This window comes from Berkeleyomyces rouxiae (genome assembly GCF_048999995.1).
Source record: "Berkeleyomyces rouxiae strain 22BRR77 chromosome Unknown BrBRR77_ptg000008l, whole genome shotgun sequence".
NCBI classification, from domain to species: Eukaryota; Fungi; Ascomycota; class Sordariomycetes; order Microascales; family Ceratocystidaceae; genus Berkeleyomyces; species Berkeleyomyces rouxiae.
In genome coordinates this window covers 1467377-1482910 of record NW_027396498.1, presented here as the reverse complement: position 1 = coordinate 1482910, position 15534 = coordinate 1467377, and the positions used below count along the sequence as shown (strand labels likewise).

At 44.1% G+C, this 15534-nt stretch overlaps 2 protein-coding genes across 2 annotated transcripts; one reads left to right on the top strand and one right to left on the bottom strand.

The window, feature by feature from the left end:
• Positions 1–4066: 4066 nt before the first annotated feature.
• On the bottom strand, positions 4067–5423 carry BROUX77_006559 (uncharacterized protein; the record flags this gene model as incomplete). Its single annotated transcript, XM_073751557.1, has 3 exons — positions 4067–4955; positions 5044–5103; positions 5182–5423. 3 exons carry the CDS (start codon positions 5421–5423, stop codon positions 4067–4069), a joined length of 1191 nt encoding a protein of 396 aa, XP_073603628.1.
• A 7707-nt stretch (positions 5424–13130) lies between these two features.
• BROUX77_006558 (uncharacterized protein) lies at positions 13131–14126 on the top strand (the record flags this gene model as incomplete). The annotated part of the gene is made up of 3 exons (XM_073751556.1): positions 13131–13281; positions 13354–13602; positions 13663–14126. The coding sequence occupies 3 exons, from the start codon at positions 13131–13133 to the stop codon at positions 14124–14126; spliced, it is 864 nt and encodes a 287-aa protein (XP_073603627.1).
• Positions 14127–15534: the final 1408 nt, after the last annotated feature.

The window sequence follows — 15534 nt, the reverse complement described above, 5'->3', positions numbered from 1 at the left end:
AATGCATTCAAACCCAATTCATTTGCTCCAAGTTCAATAAACCAACATCAGATCACACGCAATTCAGTATCGTGACATTCAATTCGTCCAGTCCAAAATCAGTATAGCGAGATAAAGAATTATGAAGTTCAATACCCTCACTTGAAATTGAGCAATTTGAAAGCAGGACCAGTTCAGCCACTCCAAATCAAACCCGGTGTAGTTCAATATCTTTCACTCCAACTCAGTCATTTCAAATTTAACCAGTGACATTCAAGTATACGCAGTTCAGTATCACCAGTTCCAGCTCAAATTCTTGAAAGCCATTGTAGGTTAGTCACCTTAGCTTCAGTTCAGACACAGCAAATTCAACCGGCTCAACATCTTCACAGTCAATCCAGAAGCTTTCTTAGAAGTCCAATTCAGTATCTTGACGTTTAACTGAGCGACTCCGTTATTAGTGTAGTGCAATATCACCATGCTCAACTCAGTACCTTCACAGTCAACTTAGCAACTTCAAAATGAACCAAGCGCATTGCCTTCGGGTTGCAAACAATAAAGCAGCTTCAAAACAGTTCCGTCGAGTATTTGATACAATGCAGGAAGTTTAATCTCAATTCGGAGAGCATAGTTGTGGTGCAGTAGTTGGAAAGTTATGGTATCCAGCATCTTCAGAACAAGGCCTGGTGTTTCAAATAGAAAAGCTCTACTTTGAAGCCAGTGTAATTCAGCGACACCATCAATTGCAAAGTCTTTAAAGAGTCTTTTTATAAGCCTCAAGGTAGGTCTCCCAACCAGTTTTCACAATGCGGCTGTTTCAGAGTCGTGCAACTCACCAATTCCAAAGCAGCATCAAGCAACTGAGCAGCTAAATGTACATCGAAAAAAAGACAATTGCGGTGTGCTTTCATTACTATTTTTCTTTGAGAAACTAATCAACAATAGTGCAAGCACATACCTGGCATAACAGATAGATGGCAGATTGCAATTGCGTTGAGCAGCAAGTTACTCAATCATAATGTTGCAAAGTTAGTCTATACCAACTCAACATGGGCATTTACATGCAAAGGCACTTACAAAAGAATTCTGTGCCAATGTTAGCGTTGCACCTCAAGAACGGACATTGAATAAGACTATCCACGCGCGGTGTTCCTTCAGGACTCACACGACTCACCTGTCATGAAACCCCGTCCCGGTTATGTTATTCCCCTGCTTGCTGTCAGTGTAACTGAGTAGCTGATTACTTTAGTTACCTTTCTTTGATTTGAGATCTTTTTTCACTGCGTCCTATAGCTACTGCAAAGACCCAGTACTCGTGATCCGATCTTCACAACCATCGCAGAGGCTTTAGGGCCGCTCTGGAGGTCGCAAGCCTCCGCGTTCCAAGCATTTATTCTTTTCGCCTGGGTAGATTAGCCGCGCGTGATGCCCATTCGACTAGTAAACCTTGGCACGCGGCGTAACTAAAAATTGACGACGACAAAATGCATTGCCAAAAAGGGTGGGGTTCATCTTACCCGCATGCATGGGTACAGCGCCAGCCGCGAATAAATTCATATATTTCACAACTGTCAAACTATCGCTGTTAGGATCACTACAAAAGAGGCCAAGTTACCCAGTTAGCGTACAGCACAGTGGCCATGAGAGCCCAGCGTACATAATGGAAGATAGAAGCCCTACTAAGTAAGCAAGTCCAAATGAACTTTCGTCTTTTTAGCGCAGTGATAGTTTACACGCTTCGACAACAACCATGTAGCCAAGTGAAGCGCCGCCTAGCTCCACGCCAAGAACAAGTCAGCTTGTCGTGGCATTTTCGGGCCCGGTGCCATCAACATAATATCGCGCAACGCCTTGGTATGAAACTTCAGGTCGGAGTTGTTTCATATCGCTTGGAAGTTCACCAAAAAACTCATCATGTCCCACGCAGATTGTTTCTAAAATGTAACTCTTTCGCTGAAGCGCATAGTTCCAGCTGTCTCAGACCCTAAGCCTAGGCACGAGAAAAATTTACCCATGATTCACTTGGTTTGGGTCAAGTTGATTTTGTAGCTGCGAATGGTCCTGCCAAACCATCGCTGTAGGGCTCGCTACAAAGAGGCCAAGCTACCCAGTTAGCATGCGCAAGGAGGGTCAAGTATAGCCCAGCGTACATGTCAGTGAAGATTGGAGGATTCACTGTTATCCTTCACAGAAGTTTCTTCTGGATCGTCACGAGTTCAAAGAGTAATTAAGTCTATGATCCTAAGATGGAAGAACAATATGATCGATTGATTACAAGCTCATAACTACATTCACCAGATAGAGAGAAAGAGCCATTCTTTATATCCAAAATCCTTGTGATCAGACCTCAGTCCAAGAGGTAGCCCATAAGTCTTCCGATGCGGAAGGCAAACTTCCATTGCTATCATAAAAGACAATTGCCGATACTTTTATGCTAATGACAGGTGATGTACGTGACCGTGTCACGATGGAGGTGAAAGGCAAAACTTACAAGGAGATGATGATGGCAGATTAATTTGCCCCATGCCAGACGTGAGCTGAAGTTCTGCCATCGATGTTGGAGACAACTTCGATGGAATTGTGAGATGTAAGGGTTTGTACTCACAATACATCAACAGTACATAATGGAAGATAGAAGCCCTACTAAGTAAGCAAGTCCAAATGAACGTTCGTCTTTTTTGGTGCAGTAGTAGTTTACACGCTTTGACAAGTCCAGCGCACAACGGAGCTTCTTTTGCTTTTATTATTATTATTGTTACGTTTAATGTCTGTCTGTGGGTCACGTGGGACCAACCCTGTTGGATCATTAGATGTCGAGGCACCCTAGGGTCCTCGAAAATACCTCCAAGATGAAGGTCCGGAAAACAAAGGAAAAGGTATGTGGTACATCAACCCCGGAAAAGGGGAAAAACCGGTCGGAACTGGGGAGCGGAAGGGGACTCAAGCAGCGCTATCCTGGCTGGGCTTTTTCTCCTACCGTCCGCCAAAACAAGGCTACAGGTTACAGGCTACGGGCATAGCCTGGAGAGTTGTTGAGAATCCAGTTGGAGTTCGTGACATTAGGGTTAGGGTCAATTAAGGTCTGGAACACCTGTTTTCCATTCGGCGGACGAAAAGCCGCTTTTCGGTACCACGGACGGACAAATGCGTTACTCAAGGCCCTTGATATCTAACTACCCTGTTTGCTTTCCTTGTAGTCAGTTAGTGAGCGTACGTGCCCAGACAGCTCAGGCTTTATTGGCTGGTGGTGGACGTGTCAAGACCTTTGATTGGGGTTGTTCAGTAAAGAGAATTTGTAGCGCTTAGACAGTTAACTAGTAAGTTACATAAATCATTGATATTTCCCCCTGATTTCTAGAAGACGACCAATTACTCTCTACGTATTGTTCTGGTATTCAAGATGAAGTAATGTGTGGATTCATTCACGCCGGAGCTTCTATTGGTAAATATTGTCGGAGAGCACTTATTTCCATACGTAGAATTGTCAGAAAAAGAGTGCCTCTTACATAGATGAGTGCGCACATGACTGGACATGCGAGGAGTATATAAAGGACACCAGGAGGATGCCCTAAACCTAGAACAGAGGGAGTTAACAGATCATCGATTCACACAAGAATAGTTTATATTGATAATGCGCATCAATCTAGCTTTGGATACTGTTGATGCTCAGGATCAGTTTGGATGTGGCGTAAACTTGGTTGACAGTGGTGTAGTTAGCCCGCTATAACACATACACATTTACATATGTATGTATGTATGTACCAAGAAGGGGAGGGGGGGTGGCTCAAGCCCAGCATTTGGATAAAACTACAACTAGACCGATGGCATGACTTAAGCGAAATCGGCCATGGAGTTCCACAATTTCCGTTTCCTGTTGTACAAATGGGTTGACATGTTGACATGCTTCTCGGTTCGGTGCAAACATGGCATTAGAAATGTCCAACTAGCTAACTAGCTGCTTGTGAATTTCATCGGTATCATCGCTTATGTATTGGTGCTCAATCAAAAAGGTCTCGAGGCTAGTAACTATATGTCAGAGAACCACACCACACCCTATGTACTGTCTCTCAATCCAAATAAACGATGCTCAAACATCGATCCCCTGCAGCCTGCAGTTTTCCGCGACAGTGCGTCCTGGAAAGGTATCACGGTTGAAAGTGCACACAGGAAGATTAAAAATGCAGGCAGCCTTGGGGTCAGCAGGTAGCACCTCGGGGGTGTACAGCTGCACCTTGTTGCGGTCAAAACAGGCCGAGGGGCCCTGCAGGAAGATTTCCGCGGTGAGGCCGTACTTGTTGATAAGCGTGCCAGCGAGTTCTTGTTGTTCCTCGTCACCCATTCGAAGAGCATAACTGTAGTCAACACCATCAACCGTGCCACAGCCTTTCGAGGCCTCGTTGTTCGGGTTGTAGCAGCCACCAATGCTTCTGTACACAAAGGCCTTCCGTCCTTGCAGTGCAAGGGCGATAGAACGAAGTTTCATACTTTCGATGATGCCCTTCTGCATGTCTGATTCCGTGAAGTTTTGGGAGACACCCAAGAAACCCCCACCGGCCAAAATAGAGTTAATACCCATGGTTTCATTGTTTATTTCAGCATTGAGGGTATTTTGAAGAGACGTTGAGATGACGGCCTGATAGTCCTTGACGACAGTGGATATGCTCGACGCAAGGTCACTCCACTTAACAAATAGGTCTGGTTGCGCCGGGGGCTTGATCTGATTGCCTAGGAAGCTAGTGACTCCTTTGGTAGCAGAGGCCGCTTGCTTCAAAGCGCCCGTGAATGGGACGACGCTCAGGCCAAGGCTGACAATCGAGGTCAGCTCTTTAAGAGAGGTGGAATCATCAGGGGCCTTGGGCCAGATATCTTTGATGATAGCGGGCATTTCCAAAGCCATGATATTAGCGGCAAACGAAACGGCAGTGTTGAGAGAATTCATGTAGCTGTTGTAGTTCTGAATTGCGACCAGCGCATACCTGCATTGACTAGTTAGTTAGATGCCTCGGTGTGCAAATACTTCCATGAGATGGTGGGATCTGCAATCTTGTCTCCAGGCAAACTTACCATCCAGGAAGGTCGACAGGTAGGCAAGGCTGGCCAGCGTTACAAAACTTGTCAAGTCCACTACAGACACATGGGTTAGACCTTTACATTCATGAAAATGATATCTCAAGTTCGTCAACAAAAGGCAACTATACTAACCAGAAGAAGTTGGGGGCTCCCAGCGAGGAAGCAAACCCCTGGACATTGTTTGTGGTGAGTTTCCCAGCTGTGGTATTAAGGAATTCGTCGACTTTGAGCTTGGTCCAAGTCGCCTCGGTCAACGCTTCAGTAGGGCAAGAGTCGGCACCGTCTCCGTTGTTCTGGGGCAAGGCGACGGGGGTTGCCGTGGCCAGCTTCAACACGGAAAGTGCGGCGACGAAAAGCTTTGCGTTAAAATGCATAATGATGGTGAAATGAAGAAAATGGCGAAATGACAAAACGAATGGCAATGTTGCATCAAGCAACTCGGCGAACTAAAGGAAAGAAAGGCAGTTGGGATCTGGCTAAGAACAAAGGAGATAAAAGAGTGGGAACGCCCATGAGTATTTATATCGGTATCGAGTGTCCTGTAATGAATGCTAAAACGGCGGTTGACTGCATGTATCTACATACATGTGGATGCACGCTTGTCACCATGGTGAGTGGCCACCAAGTTAGAACAAAGATAGCTACAACTAACTCTTGTATATCCGAAGAGTCGCATGACCCCGAAATCCCATCCCATCCCATCCCTGTACGGCGAGCAACAGGCAAACACCAGCTCAGACTGTTATTGAGGCGTGCTCGGCTTGTATATTGCTTGGCGCATGAACCACTGGATTTAGTTCATAGGAGATGACCCGGATGGCTCTGTGAATAAGGTTATAGTTTTGTACAAGTAGCCAACTATACCGAGCACAAGCGAACTTCTTCACACCAAAAATCAAAGTACAGATTAGTTGACCAGTTGGTTAACTATGTATGTACATGTACATATGTAACTAACTAAGCGTGCCTTAGCCTATGTGCACAGACAGGGCGATCGGTTGGCGCGTATGTAAAGTGCTGGGCGGGGATCTGTGCTTTGAGTAAGGGGCGACTGAGTCTTTGGCATCTACTCACTTGTATCAAGAGCCGCCCCTGTGGCTGATGAATACTGTTATGGCTTTGTTCGAAGATGCATCCAAGTATGTGGTTAAGTAGTGGTGCCGTAGCCGACTCCAGGAGGTAATGGCATCTAGAACATTCCAGTATTTCTAACCCAGTAAACCTAATGTCTACCACTGAAGAGCTCGCCACGGATACAGTTGACATCTCTACACGACTTAGAGTCAACTAGCTTGGAGTTGTACTAGTCGTATTTATTACTTGTGCCTACTCCCTCGTGTCCACGAACGTCTAGAATGCCGTGGTGTATACAAAATTAGATGAAACACATTTCCTTCGCATTAATCTCAAAGTCAAGGAGACTCCGCTATGAATTGTGCCTGTAGCCCCCCGGTGAATTTTGTTTTTGGTCTACTTTCAACATTTCCGACAGGTGACGGAACCATAAAACTCAGCAACTGACTAGTTAACCAAAACAAAACAAAAGATGGCCGACGTGCGTTTATACACGTGTAGACACACCCCATGGGTGAATCCCGCGCTAAGTGCACGTGGACAGCGGTGGTTGTCTCAGCCAACGTTTCATCTGTTCATTGAACAATTACTAACCATGTAGTTATCCGAGTTCACGGCAAAATTGCGCTCTCCTTTGCCGCCCGCGACACTACACGCGACACAAGTACATACATACCAGCTAATCAATTAGCTAGTTAATTATGTTTAGTTACAAGTACCCCAGAGTTCGGCTTCAATGAAGCCTCGGGATCCTGAGATATCTGCCCCGTTCAGTCTACTCTGCTCCCTCTGTATTTACATGCTCACTTGCAGTTACGCTTGTCCGGTCCGAGCACAAGTCTAGATGCCTAGCGCGTTCTACTTTGAATAGTAAACAAAGACAGCCTGGGATTAGACACGAGCCAGCACAGTCAAGGCTGTGCGGTTAGCTCAACAGAATAGGTTCTCGCCCATTAGCAGATGCTGCGGCGATCGCGGTTATGGCGGCACGGTTTTGCTGCGCCCTTGCTGAATAAATGTCTTTGACGTCCCCTGGTGTATATTTGCCTAATATCGCAGAGCTTAGGCCACGTCCGATGGCCAACTATGCGCAGGGATATGATCACTATAGTCAGCAATGTGTATGTACACATATACACATGTACATAGTTACAATGCGTTTATCCTTGTAACTAGCCCTATAGAAATATGTAACCCTACCAAGCTTACGCCAGATAAATACGTCCAGTTACTCGTCGGACATGTTTCGAGAGTACAGATTGCTCATCCACGGAAGAAAATGTGTACAAGTCGTATGTATAAATCATGCAAGTGTAGGATCTAGGCAACGGCCAATAGTTAATTTGGGTTGGCTCATAACCTCCTAGGCAAGGCTAAATTGGATGATGATTTCCTAGGTTCGTCATCGAGATTCATCCTTGTAGAACAGAATCTGGCTTGCCTAGTTAACGAGTTGTACGAGAGTTCAACATCCTCACAAGTGTCTATTTGTATAGCTTCGTCAACTCAAACAAATTCCACCAAAAAAAAGGGCTGGAGTTAGGGTTTTGTCCGTGTTCTTCATTTCACCCTCTAGCTAACGATGGCTATGAAATGTAACTAGTTATGCATGCATGTAGTTAGTTATTGTTGGAAGGGAACCACCGCCGTCTAACTAGTGTCCGATGCCATAGGTTGCATCATTAACTCACGTGACTTCAAGGTCATATGTTAGACCTTGGGATCTCATGTTTAAGGTGGCGAACTTCAGATCGCATGATCTGTGAATAACCTTTTTTCGCTCGTGCGAGGAAAAGGTTACCTGCACGACAAATCTGATGGACATATAATGCACAGGGTCTTCCCTTTCCTTTGTGGTAGAATCTAAGATAGAACAGAATCACAATAACGTCTTTTCTCTCAACCTTCCAGTCAATCCAGATCTCCTTCATACATTCATAGTCTAATAGTTATGTATGTATGTAGTTATGTGCATACATAACTAACTACACTTTTATCTCCGACAACTGCGCCGCTCGACGTCAACCCATAACTTTGGTATTATTGGGCACCCATATGTTGCTAGGGCTAACTAGAAGTCTCGCCCAAAAAAAGTTGTTGAGCTGAAGACCAATTCTAAGATTCCTTGTTGATCTGTCTTCTAAGAGTGCATGTCTGGAGTAATGGAAGGTCAGTGTCCTTCAATGATACTCATCTTTTTGAGTCATCAAGGGATGGTCTCTCACAGTGGCTTTTGTCATGGAGTTACGAATGTTTGGTAGAAGATTTCCAAATAATACTTGATCATCATATGCTAATTCAACTTACCAAGAGAAGATATTCTCATGCTTAGAAATAAACGGACTTTCCATTTACATGGTGAATTCTCCATTTGTAGCTCTCAGATAGTGAAAAGTTGGCTTAAACATCACAACTCGAAGTTGATGAACTAGCGAATCCATACCCTTCACTTGACTTCAAACCCCCAAAGACGCATAACTACCTGGTGCCTATCTTATAGCAATGTTGAATGACCAACCATAGACTCTTTTTCTGTGATTCATTTATCAAGTAGGCTACCATATTTGTTGCTCATTGAGGACTTGGGTAGAGCTACGGACCTTCTGATCATGGAGGGAATAGGATATCATTCTTGGATTGTTGCCACTGGACCAGGGGTCGTTTTCAATAATGGGGGCAGAAAGACGCCCCAACTTGAAGGACCTTTGCTGCTATTCCTGAGGCCAACTCTCTGACTCCCTTCCAAGCCAAAAATCGTTCTATTAGTTAGTTATAACTACTAAGTTTCAAGACACATGAAAATGGATCTCCCGTGATATTTGAGCAAACGATTGAAAAGACGTACTGAGGTCTTGTTGCGAACCTAAGTTTCGAAATGTAACACAATTAACATACACTAGAAGTGAGTGCACGCAAAGATATAGAGAAATAGATTGATTCTTGCATTCATAGGTAAAGGAAACAGAGACGATGATCTAAACGATGAGAGTATCTACTAAATAAAGGAAATGTAAGGATATTTCTATTTGATGGAGGGAGAGCTTTTCTGAGGTATGTGAGAAAGTCAAAGGAATATCCAATGCAGGGTATAGGCTACTCCACAGACTACCTATAAATGTGTGCTGGAACGCATCATGTTCATGGCGTTGCCTAATGCAAGACTGTCACATAGATACGTCTTATGCGTCTGGGAAAAATTCATGATCTTCATCCTTCATGTTCATGTATTTTTTAGAGTCTCGCAGGATGGTGTCACGTTCAGAGCGACCCTATAGCCAGAGGCTTGGGATTGATGCTACGTGGGTCACATCATCATCCCGGTGCAGACATGCGGACTATATTATATTTATATACAAAACGGGAGGTCTATATATACACGATTCTGCCAGCAACAGAGGGCCATTCGAAAACACTTTAGTAAGGGGTGCCCTTCGGATACTTGGCTAGGGACAAACTCGAAAAGCCTGACGTCCCACGTCACATAAATCCTTAGACAGTCCCGAGGAGAATTCTTCGCTAGCCGCGCAGCTAATAGATTCCCCGGACGGCGTTCGGTGAACGCACTCACGGTGGCTTCCTAGGGGCTACCACAGCCCGCCGGTGTCCCACGACGAGACCACGATTTGTTCAGAATCGTAGAGTGCCTGGTCAAGGAAGGCATGCGAGCTAAAAAAGAACTGTTGAACAACCTATGATGTCGGGTTCCATTCCCATTATGCAGTCAGCCTCATTGAACTAGGATACCCCAAACATCAACGGCAACCCATCAACTAGTTAGTTACAACTACTGGTATATGCTCATAGCTGAACGGAATACTCTGTCATTGCACAGCACTAGTCTCGGAAGAATCGTGCCAAAAGGGAATAGAGAAAGTCTTAAGCACACGAGTATATTTCCACAATAATTCTGAATGTCGCCCCTGATCATAGCGACCATCGTGGACAAATTGTGGCTTCATCACGGGGCACTATAGTATGCGACAGCCCCTGGGAAATCGCAGTGAGTGTGTTCAAAAAACACTGTCCGGTGGAAAAATGGCCTGCGGGACCAGTAAAAGATTTTCTTCGGAACTTTCTAGTGATTGATGTGACGAGGGATCTCAGGTTCTTCGAGCTTTTCCCACCATTAGTATCAAAAGGTTAACCTTTGATTGAGTACTCCCGAATAGCCCTCTGTTGTTGCCGAAATCATGTTACATCGTGCTCCCGTCCAGTATCTAGATCCACTATAGTCTATATTTTCCCCATGGAATGGGCGCCCAAGGCGTCGCAAGGCTTCAATAATAACTAACTAACTGACCATAGTGAGCAAAGTTGGCCATCGCTAGGTTGTTGGTTGATCAAAGGCAGTTGATAATAATAGCCCATAACTTTCTGGTCTAAGTGTCATGTTCTGTAGTTTAGGTTTCTAAGATCTTGGTTTTACACATGAGTTTTTTGTTTGGCATAACCACTCTTGTCTGGTATTTTAGTCTATAACAGTCGTCATTAGCCAGTTATAGCCAATTATGGCCTTTCAAACAAACTGTGCATTCCCCCATGGTTTTGTGGAAAATATCACGGGAGTCAAGCGAAGCTTGTAGCCGGTAAAAGTCTTACTACAACATTGTCTAGCTCTTCACATATTCCCATTAACAACTATACCTATCTAAGGATGGAGAGTTTCTGTTTAATTCGAGCGAGCATTGGCCTTTATATCACGGGTAAACGTATTTACAGTCTCACCATATCAAATATCACAGTTCTAGACTCCTATTTCCGGTCCTGATATGCTCCGCATCTGTATCGACGACTTAAAGAGCATTCCTAGACAAGATTACAAATAGTCAAAACGAAAACCCAATTGAAATTTGCGTACAAATCACAAGCACTTGTACGAAGCGGGCCGCAAATATACCTATGAACTGTTGTCATGATTTAGGATGTTAGAAAAAAGCTTTGTTGATGTTCTGCTAACTCCAATATAGTAAGCTCTTCAGGATGAGCTACATAACATGATGCGAATGTTCCCAGGCGCGAACATGTCTCCTTAAACCATGCAGATAAACAGTGCAACAGCTATAGCCGGTCGAAGTATCACCGTACGTAGACTTTTAGAAGTCTCTGAATCTCATTTGTTCCGACTATTTTCTTCGCACCATGCACATAAAAGGGCTATATGCTGTCAAAATCAGGGGCACAATATCCTGACTAAGCACTACAGGAAAAACCCTTCCGCCTAATAACCCATACAAGAGAGGGGTAAGAGCGGAAGACGGTTTAAATCATAGATCTGTACATACTTGCAATATATATACGATTCACACATATGTCACTCTTTTTCCGCAGATAACATTTCTTTTCTTTTAGATTATAGTCTTCATTTCCTCCATACCTGAATACAAGAGCAATTAGATAGCACCAGATCTTTGCCTTTACTGACTTCTGTTGCGTGTTATATTGTCTGATGTTCCGGAAGAACATTTCCGTCAAAGGACCCGAGTAAGTTCTAACAATTACCTAACTGAAAATCACCCATGAAGGAAGAATTTAACCGTTGGAAACACTTGAAACATTTCACGATAACAGTGGCAGCCTAGAGTCACAATCTAATCGTGTTTGTGAATTATCTGGAACAAGGCGAAACATAGTCCTTTGCCCAGTAGTCGAAAAACGCACCTATTTAGTTGTAGGTAGCCCTATTCTGCATGTAGCTTGTGCAAGAGCTTACATGGGACTGTCACTTTCAACAGCTCAGATTTAGAATCTACGCATTAGTGGCTCGGTCATGCTAGTAGACAACACAATAAAAAATGCGTTGTATCAGATGGAATAGTATCAGAACGGATATCGCCCCACGAGAATGAGGCCTGAAAACCTGTAACCAACCTTTGCTTTTGTTAGGGTATACTTGAATTTAGGAAAGAGGAGGGAGGGGGGCTGTTGCTTCTGTCAGCTGAGCTCTTGATGCTTTCGTCACCTTGGGAAAGTTTGTTCAGAGTATCTGCATTATCATTATGCCTTGTGAAGGAGACTCTGCTGTTTGCTGCATAAACTATTGGTCCACAACATTTAATAGAGGTAATGTGCCTAATGATGAGTCCAAGGAAAGGAAAAGCCTGGATGGAGGTTGTGTTTTCTATTCACCCAAACCAAAGAATGTCTATATGGGACTGCCAAACGGGTGTCTTTTGGCTCTGATGTACCTCCTATATCAAGTGGTCGGCTTATAATGTACCATGGCTTCTTTCAACAAGCTTGAAACCTTTGTGTCTTGGGTTCTACCAAGAAATATTTAGGGCCGCCGCATTCATGTGGCTAACCAGTCATGGCCCCATTTGTCAAGCCAAAACATGACTGAAATTCATAGCTGCCTATTCTTGCTACGGCATCGTAAGGCGCAGTATTGCTGTAATATGGTGCAGTGGTAAATCGGAGGGTTTCCGAGGCTCTACACAACAACATGGGTGGCTAGCTAGGGCTGTAGTTCTGTACACACATTCATGGTTCCCGTTACAGTAACACAAGCTTAAATTGTGTCACCCAGGAAGTGGCCCACTTAGCCCCATGTCAAGGTTCTTTATTTAGCCTCCGATTGAACTCCTTGACTTGCCCAATTCGCAAGTTTTTGTTCCAGACAAGACCAATTCACAGTGCTTAAAAGAGTTGCCTTTCAAGTAACCAGTCAAATATTTCCGAGAAAATGCATTCTCTAGAACCCACCTACTAGGCATCAATATGCTGGTAGGCACCAAAGAAAAGGAGCTATAGGGGCCACAACAGTGACGGCTAGGGAGTATGAGATCTGGAGTTGCGTAAGACGGGTAGTAGATCTTCCTTTCCTCCGTAGTCGTTAGAGTATATATGAATAAGTAGTACCTCCCTATCTATTCCGAACAGCTTTGAACCAATAACACTCTCAACAGTATTAAGTCATCTCCTTCAACACTCTATTTTCTTGTTCAAATCCGAATTTTCGTCTGAAGCTTTCCACATTCACCTCTTAGCAACAACATCCCGACGCAAAGATGGCTGAAGAAGACCTGTACAAGTACGAACCATCGCTTGCCGTGGGCGCCATTTTCACGTTTGGCTTCTTGGTATCGTGTCTCCTCCACATCTACCAAATTCTCAAACACCGCACTTGGTTCTTTCTACCATTTCTACTTGGCTCAATTTGTACGTATATACGGCTGAGTGTAAAGCTTAAACTCATAGTTCTAGACCGCTAATGTCGCTGTTGATTTATAGTCGAGTGTATTGGCTGTCTTTGTCGCTGCATAGGTGCTAAAGAGACACCTGACTGGTCCTTGGGACCCTACATCATCCAATATCTATTTCTTCTACTCGGCCCGACATTTTACGCTGCCTCCATTTACATGATTTTGGGTCGACTTATTACCCTACTAGAAGCCGAAGCATACTCTCTTGTTAGATCAGCTTGGTTAACCAAGTTCTTTTTGCTGGGTGATATCATTTCCATTGCACTGCAATTCATCGGTTCGTACACACAGAAATAATCCAAGAATGCAGTTTAGTGAAGGAACTAACACTTTGCAGGTGGCGGTCAACTGTCAAATGCTAAGACACAGGCTGAAAAAAGTAGAGGAGAAACTATGATCGTCATTGGTCTCATCGTTCAGATCATCTTCTTTGGCTTTTTCATCACAGTGACTTGCATATTCCACCGGAGATTGAATCAGAAGCCAACACCAAAGGTTGGCAGACTCGATAAAATGTGGTACAAACTCCTTATTGTAGTTTACACTACTAGCCTTTTGATCTTGGTTCGATCCGTGTTTCGTTTGATTGAGTATATTCAGGGAGAAGAAGGGAAGTTCCAGTCCAAGGAGTGGTACGTTTATGTCTTCGATATCTTCCTGATGCTGGTTACCACTTTTTTGTTCAACTACTTTCACCCTTCGAAATGCTTCAACGAAACACGCAAAGATCAGAAGGTCAGAGACTCTGAAATTCAACTAACAGGGTATAATACGGAGTACCAGCGAGTGAACGCTGCTTGATATAGTATCTAGAATGTCAAGGCTGGCCAATTTGACTATTCCATTCCTTCTATACGCACCTATACTTTAAGAATATGTAGACCAAACACTGTATTTTTCCCATTCTCTCGATAATGACCGGGTATGTTTGATTCATATCAGTAGTCGGCCAACACACTCACCGAAATTCACGTCTTCTTTTGTAACTACCGATAGTTATTCATGTTTTCACCACATTTCTTTTGAAAAGAAAAAGTCAAATTACCGCTGACTTGAGCTTTTAGTTAAAAGGCAATATGGAACATTGCGTAACTGTGACGGGATCGTAATATGACTATTTTCTACCGTTTTAATGATGAAAAGACTAGATTACCAATGCTGGTTTACGAGCTACCCAGATACCGTCAGTATCTAATAGGAGGACCTACTGTTGTTCTATGACGGAAAGCATATTTCGGAGCCTCACAAGTTCAAGGAGATAGGATGATCAAGAGGTTCAGTCATCAGAGAAGAAGAGATCGATGATCTCCAAGCCTAAGTCTAGAAACTGATGAAAGGAAAAGAACTGTTTATACCCAAATACCTTGTCCTTTCAGTCCTCTGTTGGGCGCGATTTCTCGATAAACCTCTGGCTCTAGGGGACCGAGGTTGTCCTTTAGAGGTTTACATAGGAGGATTGCGACAAAGTCGCTATAGAGTAGACACAAAGCAAAGGGCTCAAGGGAAAATGGGGCCACACCATTGGAGACAACTCAGATGCAGTTATGTGTCAGGCCCTAATATGGTGGATTTCAGGGCCAACTACCGCGTGTGGCACATCAACACACCGGACATGCCATTTTGGATCCAAAGTTAGTTACTTGATCTATAACACGAGTAAGAGAAGGTCTTGAACTTCTATCAGTCCACCACTTTTGTGAGTCCACCAGCAGTGAGTGACTACACCAGTGGTAGCGTAAATATACCCAATCCAACCTTGTTGTACAGCTTCGTGTACAAGGTGGAGGACCACATTGAGATGTAGAGTCCGTTTATCGAAAGACGGACTCGTGTTAGCAATCACGCTGGTACTGTCATACTTGGGAGTGTGCGGACTTTGTGAGTCAGGAAAACGTGACGTACATTGAGAATGGTTGCCAATGATCATCGTGTGAAACGCTTTTCCTTTAGTTGTGAGGGTAGCAGTGACATGTTCAGCATCGCCAGTTGATCTGACTTGAACGTATTGGTTAGCTATTTGCTAGTTAGAGGTTGAGAGATTTTGTAAATTTAGAAAGAAACCCCGAGACACTCTTGCTGCCTATATGATCTCCAAACGCCGCATCATCGGGGGCCTTCTGAGCCCTGATTAGCGAAAGCAGTGTAACAGACACCCCCCTTCATTGGGGACACCAGATATAACATCGGGCTCTTCGCAGCTTTGAGATAA